The following is a 15815-nucleotide window of genomic DNA, read 5'->3' on the forward strand; positions in this document are numbered from 1 at the left end:
AGTTCCAGGACAGCTGGGGCTACAGGGAGACCCTGTCTCAAAAAGACAAAAAAAAAACCCAAAGCATTAGTGTCTTCTACCCGCTGCCCAGTGCCCACCCTGGCCCCGTGGCCACCTCTTGCTCAGCCAGTTCAGAGTTGGGTGTTCTCCTCCTGGCTCTCCAAGTCGGCGCCAGACAGATGCCCACTACTCCGGGGCGCGTGACCATTGCTGGCACAGGCCACCAGGGACCCATCCTGTAGCCCCTCCGTCGTCTCGCCCAGCAGGCACCGTCGGATCTCCTGGGGTAGCCTCACCCGCTGTTCCTGACACTCCTGGGTCAGCTGGGCCAGCAGCTGCAGAAAAGGACGGTGTCCCATAGGGGCCATGCTGGCCGGCTCCCGTCCCTTCTGCCCATCCACCTCCACAGCCTCACCTTGGGCTCCTCTTCCATCAGCTGCTGAAGGACCTGCTGCTGCCCTGCCACCAGGCGGTCATGTCGTTGCTTCTGGGCCTCCTCCAGCTGTGAGAAAGGACAAGAATTCAACCAAGGAAGAGCCAGGGCCCTGGGGCACAGAAATTGGGGTAGAGTAGCTGGGGGGCGAGGGGGGAGTAAAGACACAAAGGTGTTGGATATGATGCAGGCACTGGGGACTGCTGGCATGGTACGGGGGCGGGGGAAGGATTAGGAGCCCTTGGAGATCCATGCGGCACTAAGCCAGGCATGAAGGAGCTGGGTTTGTGGAGTGAAGGCATAGAGAGGGGCTCACCCGTCTGATGGAGTTGACTGACTCGGTGATGTGCCGTCGATTAATTTCTGTCAGTTCCCTGCAGAAGCAAAGGATGGCTCAGGGCCTGGACGCCCTGCCCTGCCTCCCCCAGCATCCAGTGGCTCTGGGCCCCAACATGCTTACGCCTCCTTCTTATGTTTCTCCCTAGTCTTGGCCTCTGAGATACTGTTGTGGCGTTTCCTATCCAGAATCTTCTGCAGCTCCTTCTTCTCCCTAGAGGGGTCAGAGGCAGGACTATAGAGTCCTGTCCTGGCACCAGATCCCCACCCCATCCACATGAGCTCCTCTATCTTTACCTTTCATTCATTTCCTTCAGCCTCTTGAATTGTGTGGCATGAGCATCCAGAACAACCTCCCTGAGCCGCTGCTGAGCCTGAGGACACAGACAGCCAGCAGGTAACACAGGGCAATGACAGGTCTACCCAGGAGGTCAGCTCTTCCTGCATGCCTAGCTCACCTGTCTCAGGTATTCCAGCCTCCGCTCAGTCTCTGCATCTGCTTGAGCTTCCCTCAGCTCCAAGAGGCTCTGCACCTGCCGTTTCTGGAGCTCTCGATACTGTCTGGCCTCCTCCTCTTCCTCTTTCATGTTCTCCACATCAGCAGCCCTGCCCCTATGGGGAGAACCTTCTTAGTTGCCAGTCCCTGGCATGAGAGGACAGTTAGGGCAGGGCACATGCGAGCAGGCTATGGCAGGCACCAGCCAGGTGAGGGCTATGCAAACTAGGAGGCCCGGCAGGGGCCTGCAGCTGCACCGTTAGCTCCACACAGAAGATGGGTGCCTGCTTCTGGGCAGGGAGACTTCAGAAGCGGGGTTACTCCCAAGGGAGGAGGACACAGAGTAGAAGTTGCCTCTATTTTCCTTGCCCCCTGCCATCTGAGCATGCCCACCCAGCATGGAGACCTGCATCTACACGGGCCCTCCAACATCACTGTCAGCACACACTCATAGCCCCAGGCTGTGGGGCACTTATGGGGCAAAGGGTGAGGGCCAGCACCTGCTCTCAGCCCTGGCCTGGGCCAGGCCATCCAGTAGACGGCGAGTGAGGGCCACAGCCTTCCGCTGATGTTTCTTATGCAGTTCCCGAAGGTCTCGCTCCTGACGGCTCCGGAGCTTTACCAGAGCTTTGTGGCTTCGGAGTTCCTCCAGGGGGGTAGGAATCACCTCTGAAAGATGGAGCAAAGGAAGGAGGGGGGAGTGGAGCAGGTGAGATGGCTGGGCTGGGTGGGGAAGAGGCTCTCGAGGTGGCCCCACCCCAGATCAGAGACCATCCTCCTACCTGAAAGGATGCTGGCGATCAGGTCGTCTCGTTGCCCTGGAAAGCAGAGGCAGTGGTGAAAAGCTGGGCGTTGGTGAATGGAGAGCTCCCCTCAGCCCACCCCCAGCACAGGCTGCTCCTTACCTGGGCTGCTGAGGGAGGTGCTGGTGGGGGAGGTGGCAGGGCCTGGGGGCCGCCGAGGGGAGGCATCCAGTGAGTTCGGAGTGGGGTTAGGGGGCGGCTGTGACCCCAGCTGCTGAGACTGGGTCTCCTGACATGTCTCTGTACTGGCCTGAGCCTGCAGCGGAGAAAATTCTCTAGAAATGCTCCATCTCTCTGGGTGCTCCACGCCCCTGCCAGCTCCCTCAGCTTGCTGGGCTATCTGAACACCTGCACAATGAAGAGGTGCACAACAGGCACCCCTAAGCCCCTGTCCACCCCTGCAACACATGCCATGTGATGGCAGTTCACTGCCTGTTTTCAGCAACTCCCAGATGATTCTGGAAAGGCCTGGCCCAGCCCCAAGAGCTCTCTCTCCATGTCCCTCCGCCCTTTCCCAGTGGCTTGTCTTCCTCCTGGATGCTCAGCTCCTGATTTAATCAAAGAAGGAAGTGACCGCAAAGCAGGCACCAGTCTCTCTACTAACAGCTCCTCACAGCCCTAATTGCAGTCATCTCTTCCCCGGCCACCACAGGCCCCACAGGGACCCAGTCAGGACATGCGGCTGAACCTCTGCTCCTGGCGCCTCCCCACCAAAGCCACTGCCTCCTTATGGCTTCCCTGGCCTCCAACTGCTCCGGTGGGAACAGAAACCCTATATCCCAAGTTTTGACCCCACTTGGAGCTGCTCCAGAGCAGGTCCAACCCGAAGCAAATAGGTGCTTCCTCACTCAAGACCCTGTAGCTGAGCCAAGGGTGTAGCTCAGTGGCTACAGCATTTACCTGACCTGCTTAAGACCCTGGTTCAAGCCCAGCATTGAGGAAAAAAATGGGGGGAGGGTGCTGGGAGCTGGCTCAGCCTGGAAAGTACTTGTTATACAAGCATAAGGACCTGAGATTAGGTCCCCACATGCTTATAACCCCAGGGAGGACAAACACAGGCAAATCCCTGGAGTTCACCTGAGTGAGTCACTGGCTAGTCAGTGAGCTCTAGGGTCAATGGGAGACCCTGTCTCAAAAAATGTGCATGCTGCAACTCAGGAAAATATCACACACATGTGCACACACATAAATACATGCAATACACAAACACATGCACACATACCCCAAACACAGACATGCAACACACAAATGCATATGCACACAGATTCCCACATATGTACACACAAACACATGCACACGTATACACAAACATACACATATACAAACATATACATACACACACAAACACGTTCACACATAAAAGGAGACACCTAAGGCCGGATGTGGCGGCACACACCTTTAATCCCAGCACTTGGGAGGCAGAGGCAGGTGGATCTCAGTGAGTTCAAGACCAGCCTGGTCTACATAATGAGTTCCAGGCCAGCTGGGGCTACAGGAACACCTTGTCTCAAAAAGACAAAAAAAAAAAAAAAAAAAAAAAAAAAAAAGAGAGAGAGAGAAAACCCTACAGCATCAGGCTTGCTACAGACCATCTAAAGCCCCTGCCCAGTGCAATGTGACAAAAAGGCCCAGCACTGAGGGATGAGCTGGAAGCCTAGCCAGGCTGTCTGAACTAAGCCACCTCCCATAGCCTCAGTGTCCCATCTTTATGAGCATGGCAGTGAGCCAAGGAGGTGACCAAGCTCACACAACAGCTACTTGACTTCATTTTCTGGTTTGAATGAGACAGAACAACCCAGAAAGGGGAGCAGGTTCTCCAAGCACAGGACTAGGCTGGTGGGACATCAAGCTGAGGTGTGCAGTAAGACACGAAGAGCCTAGCTTGGAGAGAGAACTCAGAGGGGGCTGAGAGATGAGGGACCCATAGCTGTCCACTGGTCTTTGCCCTGCCCACCTCCATCGGTGCCCACTCACCTCACTCTCCCCAATGAGGGCAGCCAGTTGCTTGGCGCGCTGGTCCATCAGGCTGACATGCTTGATGGGGTTGATCAGGGCCTCAGCATAGTCTAGGGGAAGCAGAAGGCCAGGTCCTCAGACCAAACCCCGGGCCAGACCCTTCCTGCCAGTGCAGGGCTCCAAGGCTGGGGAGCCTGTCCCTGGGGCTGTCTACCACTTGAACTGGGGCCACCAGATTCAACAATGCCCAAGTCCGGGTGGCAGCCTGGCCCCCACCCTCCGGGGCCCCATCCTGGCCTACCACTTCTTACCCTGGTGGTCATCTGGAATGTAATCAGAGGCCTCAGTGTAGATGAGCAGGGCTGGCAGGCAGAGTGGCTGGTTGGCCTCATTTCTCAGGCAAACATAGTGGTATCCTGGTTAGGCAGAATGGCAAGGTCAGCTAGGTCTAGCTGAGTCCTCCACCTACCCGGTGCTGCCCACAGCCCACGGCCTCACCTGAGCGGATGGCAAAGACAGGGAGAATTCGGTGCCCAACAAATCTGCCACCTTCCTCAAAGGCTGCAATGCGAAGCGAAGCCAGTGTGGGTAGCACCACCTGTGGGACCCAGACTGCTGAGCCATGGGGTAGAGCCACAGCCACCAAGGCTTCACCCTTGCACAGAAGCCTGGCCCAAGAGATGACCAGTGACCATCAGAGTCCTGAGTCAAGAGTACAGGCAGCCAGAAGCCCTCAGGGCCATCACAGGACAGGACAGGTCATGTCATGACCTGCTTAGCAACTAGAGTGAGCCATGTGTCTGAAATTCAGGACATGCCTCACCAGGGTCAGGTTAGAGGCCACATTTGAGTGGGGAACCAGTGAGGGGGGTGTGAGCTTGTGAGCTTAGGGCTGTGATCTCTGCCAAATACTTCCTGCCTCAGAGATGAGCCAGGCTGGGTCTGCTCCTCGTACAGGCACAGGACAGGGATGACACGAGATTTGAAGCGCACTGTCATTCCTACCCTTCAGCCCCTTTACCTCCTTCTGTCACCCTGAAGAGGGCAAGGAACTCAAGCCTGACCTGGGACATGCAGGACCTTGTTATGTAGACCAGGCTAGCCTCCATCTCACAGAGATCTGCCTGCCTCTGCCTCCTGAGTGCTGGGGTTAAAAGTTGTACATTACCACACCTGGCCCTCCCTACTTTCTGCACACTGACCCCTGCTCCCTGGTCTAAGAGCCAAGGCAGGTCTGCCTGCCACAGGATAGGAGGGCTCACCTTGGGGAAGTCAAAGGGCTCCTCATCCCACACAGGGTTGAAGGAATTCCCTTGAGATGTCCGAGTTCGGTATTTGCGCCTTGTGTCAACGGGGAGACCGAACATGTCCACCTCCACATAGATGCCCACCTTCCTGTCAGACAGGAACTGCCCCGAGATCACCTGGGATGGGAAGACCAAGGAGGGTCAGACAGCTGCTATGTGTGCACCAGCAGACCCTGGGCCCAAACCTTCAGGGACCTGAACTTCCCTGAGCTTACCTTGACCCGCAAGGCGTTGGCCACAATGCCATCCACAATGACCTCTGTGAAGGGGTCAAAGGACTTATCCGGCCGCCGCATGAACTCAGGCTTGAGCAAGTACCCACTGCGCCCATTGTACTCAAAGACGCCTGCATTGAGCTGCATTGGTAAATCTGTGGGCATGGGGTAGGGTGAGGGTCAGTTGGCTGTCCTACTGGGTGGGGGTGTGGGGAGCAGTCAGAGTTCAAGGTCCAGGACCAACGGTGGAGGGGGATCAAGATTCAGGAGCAATCAGACCTGTAAGGGGTCTACAGAGTTGACCAACATTAGGGCTGGGGACAAAGCTTGGATTCAGTTTGGGGATCTAGGCTTAGATAAAATCAGAAGTCAGTAAGATGGGCATCGGGGGTCAGGGTCAAGGAGGGCCAGGGCCAGGCATAATAACACATGCTTTTAATCCCAGCACTCAAAAAGCAGAGGCAGGCAGAATCTGTGAGTTGGAGACCAGCCTGGTACACACAGCAAGTTCCAGGTCAGTCAGTGCTACATAGTGAGACCTCTCTCAAAAAAACAAAAACCAAGAGGGCCAGGGCTCACCCAGGGTCTGGAAGTTGAGTGCGACTAACTGGCAGCCCACATTCCAAAAGAGCTGGGGCATGTAGTTGGAGGAGTCCACACGGGTACCCTTGGGGTAAATGCGGCTGAGTTGCTGCTTGTTGTATCTGAGGTTGGTGGTCAAGGCCATATGAGAACCAGTGCCCGCCCTCTGCCAGTCTCTATCCTCCATCGGCTTTCTCCAAGTACCTAGAATCCCACTTCTCCACATATTAGCCCACTAAGGCCCCCTTGGAGGTGGCTTCCATAGGCCCAGACCCCTGAGGCTCCTGCAAGGTCCTGCCAGGACCCACCCCAGCCCCATTCCCAGACCCTAATGGCTAGGGAGGATACTCCACGAATTCCAAGGGACTCTTGGTCAGCTGCTCCATAGCCTTGGTCTCCACAAAGGATGACATCTCAAAGCACTTGTTTCTTTCTGGGGGTGGCAGAGGGAAGGAATCAGGTCTGGCAGGACCAGGCAGGGCTTGCTCCCAGTCACCCAGCCCCACTCACTTCGAGCAGCCTCAAAGGACTTGAACTTGACAGGCTCAATGTAGTTGACAAGTGTCGACATCTCCTCAGTGGCGTTGACCTCACTGCTGGCTGTACCCTGTGGCCCCCAAACCCAGGGTCAGCAGTACCAGATGTTCCCACACTTGCCCACTCCCCACAAAGGGGGTGCTAACCCCATTCCCACACTACCCACTGGCTTCCTGCCAGATGCTTACATGCACCACTTTGATGGAAGGCTCTGACTGCCCTGCCCATACCACATGCCCTCCCCAGCTCCGGGGCCCCTCCTGAATCTGCTCTACCACAGGCACAGTGACTGTTGCTGTCACCTCCACTCCCCATTCCCCTTGGTACTCCCCCACCTTCCATTTGTGTCTCCTCCCAAACGCTGACTCTACCAGAGGGCTTTGCTTGGCACATACTATTTTCATTCAAATCTGTCTGCCCCAGCCTCCCTGCCCAGGTCAGAGTCTCCTTCCTCTACACTCCACAATGCAATTCTAGACCGTCTTTTCTTTAAATTTTATATTTTAGACAGGGTTTCACTATATAGCCCTGACTATCCTGGAACTTGCTCTGTAGAACAGACTGACCTCTAATACATTTTTTAACTTTTTTTAAACTTTTTTTACTTATTTTTTTTAAAAATTTATGTGTATGCGTGTATTGCCTGCATGGAGGTAAGTGCATCCATGTCGTGCAATGCCCACGGAGGTCAGAAGAGGCTGTCGGATCCCCTGGGACTGGAGTTATGGACAGTTATCAGCTGGCATGTGGGTGCTGGGATTTGAACCCGGGTCTTCTGCAAGAACAACCAATGTTCTTAACTATTAAGCCATCTCTCCAGCTCCTCATTTTTTAATTTTTAATGCATGCCACAATACACACATGTTGGTCAGAGGACAACTTTTGGAAGCCAGCTCTCTCCTTCTACCTTGGGTTCCAGGAATCAAATTCAGGTCACCAGGCCTATGTGGTAAGTGCTTTTCTCCTCTGAACCATCTTGTCAGCCCTGTACCCTCTTTTTTTTTCTTTTTTTTTTTTTTGGTCTTTTTGAGATAGGGTCTCCCTGTAGCCCCAGCTGTCCTGGAGCTCACTAGGTAAACTAGGCTGGCCTCGAACTCACAGAGATCCACCTGCCTCTGCCTCCCAAGTGCTGGGATTAAAGGCACATACCACCACGCCCGGCCTCCTCACTCTTTTTTACCTTTATTTTGTGTATGTTTGTGCACTAGGATACGTGAGTGGCAGTCAGGGGACAACCTCTGGGAGTTGGTTCTCTCCTTCCACCATATGGGTCATGGGGATCAAACTCAGGTCATCAGGCTTGTGCACAAATGCTTTCACTGGCTGACTATCTTGCTGACGCTGCATCTAACTCTTGTACATTCACTTGCACACCTGACCTACACACACCAAGCTCCAGGAGGGGGCCATGACTGATACCCAGCAAGCACTCAGTGAGCCTCCCCCATCTGCCCACCTAAGAGCCTGACCTCATCCGTGGTGGGCTTTTTGGGATCTGTTGTTTCCTCCTCTTCTTCGTCTTCCTCCTCATCCTCTCGGTCAGTAGGCATGAGAACATCAGGGCCTCGATCCTCACCCAGAGACTTCTGGGGCTCCAAGCTAGGTTTCTCATGCCCCACCTCTTCCCCATTGCTCAGGCCTGGGCAGCTGTCAGAGCTGGGGGACCCTGCACAGAGGTCAAGGGTCAGAGATGAAGTTGTGTCCAGTTTGTATGGAGATGACTCCGTGGGGAAGTCAGGGTGCCCTCTTAGAGAAGGACAGCTTGGGGAGAGGGGACAGGTTCAGGGGATGGATGGCATTAAAGCTGGCAGTAGTTCAGAGGGGCCATGGTCAGAATTATATACAGGGAGGCAGGGGCAGGTAGGGTGGCCCAAGAATGGATGAGAGGTCAGGAATGAAGACAGACTGGGCAGCCAATTGGGCTCATCAGAGCTTTACCAATGGGGGACTTACTGGGGTGAGCAATTAGGGGTCAGGTGACGAGGGACCTCAATAAAGTGACAGGGTAAAGGTTATCGGAAATTTTAAGTGGCTATGTGAGTGGAGTCAGGAAGGTTGCAGCAGGACAAGCATCAGGAGCCTGAGGGGAGAGGTTCACTGAGCTCAGAATCAAAGCCGTACCCCTGCTTGGGGCAGCAGTGACAGGTCAGGGGTCAGGGCTGAGAGGTCACCACCCAGCTGAGAGGTGGTAAGGAAGGAGGTCAGGGACTGGGGTGAGAGGTTAAGTCAGGGTTAGGGTCAGGACCAGAGGCCAGATCAGATCGTACCAAGCTGGGGTGAGGAGGGCTCAGTGGCAGCAGAACTCTCACTCAGAGCCGAGTTGCTCTGTTCCAGGGGCCGCTTGCGCACTGAGCTGTCAGGGACACCTGTGCTGGGTTGATGTCGCTTCTTGTTCTTCACCAGGATGCGGCCCATCAGGTCCTGCGGGCTGGGTAAGGGGACGCCCGCAGACAGCTAGGCGGTATGGGCAGGTCAGGACCTGTTCAGTCACCTTTCACCCCCACATGCCCTGCCTCAGCTCCCAGCCCCCATACCGGGTACTTGTCCAGTGGGTCGATGAGCAGTGCATCTCCAAAAATAGAGCGGCAGTACTCAGCCATCTTGGCTTGCTGCTTTGCCCTGTGGGGATGAGGTCAGAGGTTATGGGGGAAACTGAGGCAGGACAAATAAGAGGTCCATAGAGTGGGTGGGCATCCCCTGGCCGCAGGTCATGAAAGCACTGTACAGGGATGCATTTGGGTCCATCTCAGAGTCCCCCCATAAGAGGGCTCCATATTTGAGACTCCCAGAACAGGCCCACTCACGAGTCCACATGGTTCTCGAAGGAGAGGATGACAGGGTAGGGTGAGGTTTTGAAGGCGCTCTCAGCAATGGCCTCTAGCACATCACGCAGGGGCACCTCAGTGGTCATGGTGAAGCCGTGGGTGATGAAGGGCTCTTCCTCAGGTGGCCGTCCCTTCCACACATCCAGCTCCACACAGCGGCAACCCCACAGCAGCACCTGGCGGTATATCTCCACCGACGACGTCCCGGCCAGCTGCCCAGCTATGAATAAGGCTGGTCACCACCCACTGGCCACCCTGTTCCATGTGGAACCAGCCCATGCTGGGAACACAGAGGACCCTGCACGTCCAGTCCAGCATGGCACACTCTGGCCAGCCTGTCACTCCTCCACTCACTGTGGAGCCAGTGCCATCTACCCTAGAAGCCCTCAGGGCTGGGCCCGAATCCTGACCTCCTGTCACTGGTCTCCCCACTAGGTGAGGACATAGCATTAGCAGCCCTGGATGATTCATCTTATAGGGTTCACGTTCTTTTGCATAAACACTCCCAGCACCACCCCACTAGCCTGAACCATCAGAGTCCCCCAGATACCCTCCACAACCCTCAAGGACAAGTGTCTCCCATGTCCACCTCTGCCACCCACCTCTACCCTGCATCAACCTCACCAGATCCTGCCTTGGGGAACCACAGACCCTCCCTGCTTCCAACCCAACCTCCAGAGAATACCTGGTATCAGCTTTCAGACAACCTGCCAGGCCCCAGCACCACGCCTTGCTTCAAACCTTCCATAGGGCCTCTCTCCTAGTCACAATGAGTTCAGAAGCTTCCAGACTAGGGCTGGCCCTACCTCCTTCTCCTAGTTTTTTCCCACCAGCCATCATCCACTGTGCACCTACCCCTAGCCCATGTTCCATCTGTCCCATTCTCCTAGGGTCAAACACATGACGGGCAAATGCTCTACCACTGAGCTACCCAGCGCTTTCTTTTAAAACATCCAGTCTCTAGGCCAGGCATCTGCATAGACCGTTCTTCCACAATTCAAGCAACCTTGGCTCAGGCCTTCCCCCAAGACACTTGGGGAAGATGACCACCCATTAGCCACAGAGACATTGGCTCTGGGGCGGGCAGGTTAGCTGTTCCCTGCCCCCTCCCCAGTATCAGCCCATGAATTAGCAAGTTGAAAGATATGCTCCCCTAAAAGGGAAGCCGTGTGAGGGAGGGTGTGGGTACCACTGCTCCTGCTCGCTCACCAGTGAGATAGGTGTTGTGTGAAGAGTTGATGAAGTACGAGCTCAATGGTTGCGTCATGTCCATGCTTAGATCCAGGGCCTCCAGGGGCAGGATGCCGTTCTCCTCCCCTCCCAGGTAGCGGCTGAAGCCCTCCATGGACATCTGGTCTGGGGATGGGGCGCCAACAGGTCAGCTAGGCCCAGCCTGTCCCACCCACTCTGCCCCACGCTGCCACTAGCTGCTCACTCACCTCGCTCTAGGAACTGCTGGTGTAAGAATGAAACCACAGAGGACAAGCCAGCCTTCCCACCCACTCTGCCCCACGCTGCCACTAGCTGCTCACTCACCTCGCTCTAGGAACTGCTGGTTAGGCTCATACTTTTCAATGAGCAGCCTGGCCTGTGAGGGCCGCAAGGGTGGGTACAGCACCTCGTTGAGTCTCGGGTCTCTTTGTTTCTGGTTGATGAAGTCCATGAGCTGTTCTAGTGTCAGGTAAGGTTTGCCCTTGGCGCCTCTGGAGGGGTCCGGAAGCTGGGTTAGGCCACAGCCTTAGCCCCTACCCCATGCCAAGCCCTCACCCTGGGAGAGGGAGGAGAAAGAACCTCGCCTAGCTTCAGCAGCCACAGATTGATATTCTGGGGCTGTTTCCCTCTCCGCTCTCCTGAACATTCAGCACTGTCAGGCAACATCGGCATTCACAAAGGCTTTGGAAGCTGCCTAAGGCCACCCAGCACTCGGTGTTTCTAGACCCCAGAACCAATCTTGGCTCCAGCCTCCAGTGCCCCGGGGGCTCAGCAGCTCCCTCAACATGTCTGAGCCTCTTGGTTCCCATCCTCAGCAGGCTGATTAAGCCACTCCACAGCAAAGGAATGGCACAGAGCTGGCAGCAGAGCTCCGGACAGCAGAGGGGCACATTCTGGGCAGGTCCCCCTTCCTTACTCTGGCACCCTGGGACCTGCCCACCAGCATCCCTTCTCATTGGATCAGAGAACACTGAGCAGAGGCCAGAGGCAGAGCCTAGCCGGAGGGAGGCCTGCCCCGCCCGCTCACATCTCCAGCAGGATCTTGTCAATGTCCGGTCGCAGACACAGCTTGTTCAGGAACCGCTCAAAGATTTCCAAGGAAAACTCATCTGGCCGGATGGACTCACTCTGGGGGTGAGGAGTGTTGGGTGAGAACCTGAGGCAGCCTGTTCCAGAAAGTGGGCACCCACCAACATCCCACCCTGCCACACCCTCACCCTGGCCCCTAGCCCACACACCCGGTTGAATTTGAGGCCACAGGACTCTAGCGCAGTCTCCACCCGCTTCTTGTCGGCTGAGAACATCTTCAGAATGCTGATGCAGGTGGGAGGGGTCAGGGTCAGTGAGGGGCAAAGGTCACCAAGGTCAGGGCAGGAAAGGAGGAGATGCTGAGGGAAAAAGGGTGCTCACTTCTTGACCGGAATCCGTCCATCCTGGTTCACCTGCAACTTCAGCTTTGTGTATCTGGGGAGGCAGGTACAAGAGTCACATCTTGGGATTGGTCACCTGAACCCCCAGTGCTCCCCAGGGTGGCCCAGGGCTCACGCTTTCCGCAGGAAGGTGTTTCGGGAGGCATTCTGAGCCAGTATGTTCATAGCTAGCTTGAACAACTCCTCTGACCAAACCTGGGGGTTAGCACACAGGAGGAGAGGTGAGGGAGACCTAGGGCCTGGCCCAGCCACAGGGGGGCTGTGTTCAGCTACACAGAACAGTAGCTGGTGCATAAAATGTCAAGAGAACAAAGCTGAGGATGGTGGCTCACAGCTGTAATAACAGCACTTGGAAGACTGCAGTATAGAGGAGGACTGCTTATAGTGCCAGGCCAGCCTGGGCTATATAGTATCTCTCAAAGAACCATCTGCTCTCCTGGGTTATCCCTTTGCCCCAGCCCACCTTGACTGTGTCATCTTGCACGGCCATGAAGTTCAAGAACGTGGTGTTTACTGGGTCTGGCCCAGCCACCACAGTCATCAGCTTCTCCTCCAGCCGGGCATCAGGGCCCCCAAAGCCCAGTACTTCTCGAATCTTGGGGTCCTGGGTAGTGAGAGCCAAGGATGAGGAAGAGGGGTATCCTGTCCGCCCACAGCTTTGTCCCCTTCAGTATGAGGTCTCATCCCTCACCTTAGGCATACGGGCATAACGGCCTGTCCGTGTGTCCCTGATGGAGCTGATGTCCAATGTGTCCACCTCCTGTGGAAACCAGAGCCAAAGTTTGTGAGTCTGAGAAGTATGGTGGGGGGGCCCTAAGCTCCCCATCCAGGCTGGGAGTGGCCACCCCCTGGCTGGAGCCCCAGCCTCAGCTCCCGCCCATAGCACTTCCTGTTTGGGGAGGCGTGGGAGAGGTCAGCCAGTAGCTGGCCCCACCGCCAGAACAGGGGAGCCGGGCAGGGGGCTCCAGCAGGGCCTAGGCCCGAGCAAGGGGCACCAGCACTGCCCTTACCATGTTAGGTCCTGTCCAGTACAAGAAGAAGCCATTGGGGTCCACACGCAGGGTCACTAGGTTCCGACTGGAGGCCTCCTGAGGACAGCACAGGAGGACAAAGGTCAGGGAGTAAGGGTTGTGGCAGGCTTGAAGCCTGGACTGGCTTTAGCTGTCCACATCAGGGTTTCTGTGATGAGCCAAGAGGAAGCCTCATCCGGCCAACAGGTGCTCCTTAAGTTGAAGCCAAAGTCCTCAGTGAGAAGTTTGATGTTTGGTCCCCAACACCCCTCCTGGCCTCATGGCTGCCCTAAGATTGGATCACATAGGCTATTAGCTACCCTGTCCCATCTTCCAGCATTTGTCACACTGTTCCTTCTCCATCCATGAAGCCTCTGCTCCCCAAACCTATTCTGGCCTCAGTTTCCCCAGAGGGTCTAAGAGTTCAGAGATACGGGAATCCCAGCCTGCAGCCTCCTTAGTTGAGTGCACTACAGAATGAAAGCAGGGGGCTTAGAAGTCTGACCCTAAAGCTTCTTCTATCTCCCTTGGGGCCCCATAGTAACCAGTCACCCCAAAATCTGCCTTGAAGTCACATTGTACCTCCTGGGATCCTCCCAGCCTCCAGGCTCACTCCATCTTACAGAAGAGGGCCCCTGGGAGAACTAGGCAAGGAGCTCCATCTTCCCCCTAATATCCCCAAGATTGGCAGTGGCCAGGAAGCAGGGATACACTCCATTTTCCAAGGAGGATCCAGTCACTGGTATATGCTAAGGACTACTCCATGAGCTCAGGACCAGCAGCCAACGGGTGTCAAGGGCTTAGCCTCTGGCCCACAGGAGGAACTCCCCTCCAGCCAAAAGAGGACCCCCCCACCCCTACCCCCCTCCAGGCCCAACTGCTGCTCACAGTCTAACCAATTCTGCATATATGTATATAACAGCATGCAGTCCATGGCCTTAACTGTGAACCAAGGACAGTTCTATACACTGGATGTCAACCAGCCCCTTTCAGACTCCCCACAACCCTGTGAAGTATGTATTGCTGTCACCCTCATTTTACACAGGAGGAAACTGAGAAGCCAGGATTTGTTGGAGGTACACTTGGCAAAGCCCTGTGACCTGGGAAGCAGGAAGCAGAGACCCTTGTAGGACTCCTGGATCCTGGGCTCAGCCACAACCTCACAGCGTGGCCTGTGCTCAGCCTCTCCTGCCAGTCCTCAGTTGCCTCCTTGGGAGAGTAGGGATTACACAGCCCCACCCAGTGCAGTCTTGGCAGCGGATCTGGGGCCACATGCCCCTAAACCTGTGGGATGCATGGATTTCCACTCCAGTGAGAAGACACTGGGCCCCACTCCCTTCAAGAGATCCTCAATCCTGCCCTGAGCCTGAGTCCCCCAGCAGTGGGAGGGGGATCTGAAGGTACTGCCCCCCAGAGCACCTGTGGGCCCCTCCCCAGGGGTCTAGCCTCTAAAGGCTACCTGGGCCCCCTGCTCTCCAGCCCCAAACCATGTTCAGCACCCCTACCCCACCCCAGGCCCTCTCCCTGTTCCCACTTCCTTATTTGGGTTTATCACACTAGAAGGAAAAAAAGAAACTTTTCCTCTCAGGCTGGCCTGGGGGGAAGGGTCTCTGGGGGCCCCAAGGGGTGCCCAGGCACCCCTCACCCAGCACACCTGCCACTCAGGCCACGCCCCCAGCCCCTCCCCTCAGCTCCCGCTCCTGCCCCACCCAGCCGGAAAGAAACCTAGAGTCTTCCAGGCCCATGGCCTGACTGGGAAGGAATAGCAAGGAAGCCCAGGCCGCCCGGGTGAAGGTCCCAGGGAAGGAGGGGCCCATGGGGGTAGGAGAGGGTGTGAAACATAGGTGGGACATAGGTTAGGAATGGCAAGCCGCAGGTGGACATCTAAGGAAACTCCTGGGGAAAAGCAGATTAAAAAAAAAAATAGGGGATGGGATTTATGGGGGGCTCAAAGTCTCGAAGGTAAGGAGTGGGGAGCAAAGTTCCCGGAGTTTTAGGAATTGGGGGGCAAAGTATCCACTAGGGGGTGACTTGGTGCTTTCCACCTGGACAGAAAGCTCCCTGGTATCCAGAAGGCAGGGCAAAGAGATGTCAACAGGGAGAGGGTGAAAAGTGATGAATGGATGAGAACCGCTGAGATGAGACACTGGGAAGAGTGGGGTCCCAGGGGCACCCACCCAGGACCGGAACGCCCTACGCCGCCTGGGAGTCCTGTGTGGGGAGCAGGGGTCTGGGGACCAGAGCGGGACCAAAGAACCAGAATTAGTCTGGCAAGAGAGGGGGAGAGTGAAAAGAGGCGCAGGATTTATTGGGGTTCAAAGTCTCCACTCTAAGGACTGGAAATCGCAGTTTACCAGAGCTCAATTACCGAGACGACAGGGGACTCAAGTTTCCGGGGTGCAGCAAGGCTGGGATGGGGGCGCAGTCATCAAGCGAGGCTGAAGTGGGGGGGGGTCCCCGGCATCCGGCCAAGTGTGGATGAAGGAGCTCCCCCCACCCAAATCTGGGCAGAGCAGGGACAGCCGCACTCACCTCGTCCCATTTGATGAACTTACTCCCGCGCCGCAGGGTCTCCAAGACGGTGGGCGGCTCCAACTGCAGCGCGTGGACGCCCGGCCTGGCGCCCGCCATGGTCCCGCCAGGGGCGGCTCGGGGACCCACGGAGCCCCGACG

General features: G+C 56.1%; 1 protein-coding gene across 2 annotated transcripts in view; it reads right to left on the reverse strand.

The window, feature by feature from the left end:
- Plcb3 (phospholipase C beta 3) overlaps positions 1 to 15809 on the reverse strand; it is a 17613-nt gene extending 1804 nt beyond the window's left edge. The window contains exons 1-31 of one of the 2 annotated variants that reach the window (XM_008838948.3): positions 15675 to 15809; positions 13143 to 13220; positions 12824 to 12892; positions 12596 to 12736; positions 12248 to 12327; positions 12113 to 12166; positions 11941 to 12016; positions 11730 to 11830; positions 11027 to 11193; positions 10700 to 10846; positions 9470 to 9710; positions 9200 to 9284; positions 8933 to 9119; positions 8135 to 8331; positions 6639 to 6735; positions 6477 to 6561; positions 6126 to 6250; positions 5547 to 5701; positions 5287 to 5448; positions 4523 to 4622; positions 4336 to 4440; positions 4043 to 4134; positions 2171 to 2324; positions 2048 to 2083; positions 1766 to 1934; positions 1228 to 1381; positions 1067 to 1143; positions 894 to 983; positions 750 to 807; positions 416 to 502; positions 116 to 335 (exon numbers count right to left, since the gene is read on the reverse strand). In XM_008838948.3, coding sequence (XP_008837170.1) covers positions 132 to 335; positions 416 to 502; positions 750 to 807; positions 894 to 983; positions 1067 to 1143; positions 1228 to 1381; positions 1766 to 1934; positions 2048 to 2083; positions 2171 to 2324; positions 4043 to 4134; positions 4336 to 4440; positions 4523 to 4622; positions 5287 to 5448; positions 5547 to 5701; positions 6126 to 6250; positions 6477 to 6561; positions 6639 to 6735; positions 8135 to 8331; positions 8933 to 9119; positions 9200 to 9284; positions 9470 to 9710; positions 10700 to 10846; positions 11027 to 11193; positions 11730 to 11830; positions 11941 to 12016; positions 12113 to 12166; positions 12248 to 12327; positions 12596 to 12736; positions 12824 to 12892; positions 13143 to 13220; positions 15675 to 15773 — 3672 coding nt within the window. In that variant the 5' untranslated portion in view covers positions 15774 to 15809 and the 3' untranslated portion in view covers positions 116 to 131. Of the gene's footprint in view, positions 1 to 6; positions 336 to 415; positions 503 to 749; positions 808 to 893; positions 984 to 1066; positions 1144 to 1227; positions 1382 to 1765; positions 1935 to 2047; positions 2084 to 2170; positions 2325 to 4042; positions 4135 to 4335; positions 4441 to 4522; positions 4623 to 5286; positions 5449 to 5546; positions 5702 to 6125; positions 6251 to 6476; positions 6562 to 6638; positions 6736 to 8134; positions 8332 to 8932; positions 9120 to 9199; positions 9285 to 9469; positions 9711 to 10699; positions 10847 to 11026; positions 11194 to 11729; positions 11831 to 11940; positions 12017 to 12112; positions 12167 to 12247; positions 12328 to 12595; positions 12737 to 12823; positions 12893 to 13142; positions 13221 to 15674 lie in introns of those variants that run through there. The other variant, XM_008838947.2, reaches the window with a different exon arrangement.
- Positions 15810 to 15815: the final 6 nt, after the last annotated feature.

Source organism: Nannospalax galili, unplaced genomic scaffold (assembly GCF_000622305.1).
Source record: "Nannospalax galili isolate Female #2095 unplaced genomic scaffold, S.galili_v1.0 scaffold1659, whole genome shotgun sequence".
Taxonomy (NCBI): domain Eukaryota; kingdom Metazoa; phylum Chordata; class Mammalia; order Rodentia; family Spalacidae; genus Nannospalax; species Nannospalax galili.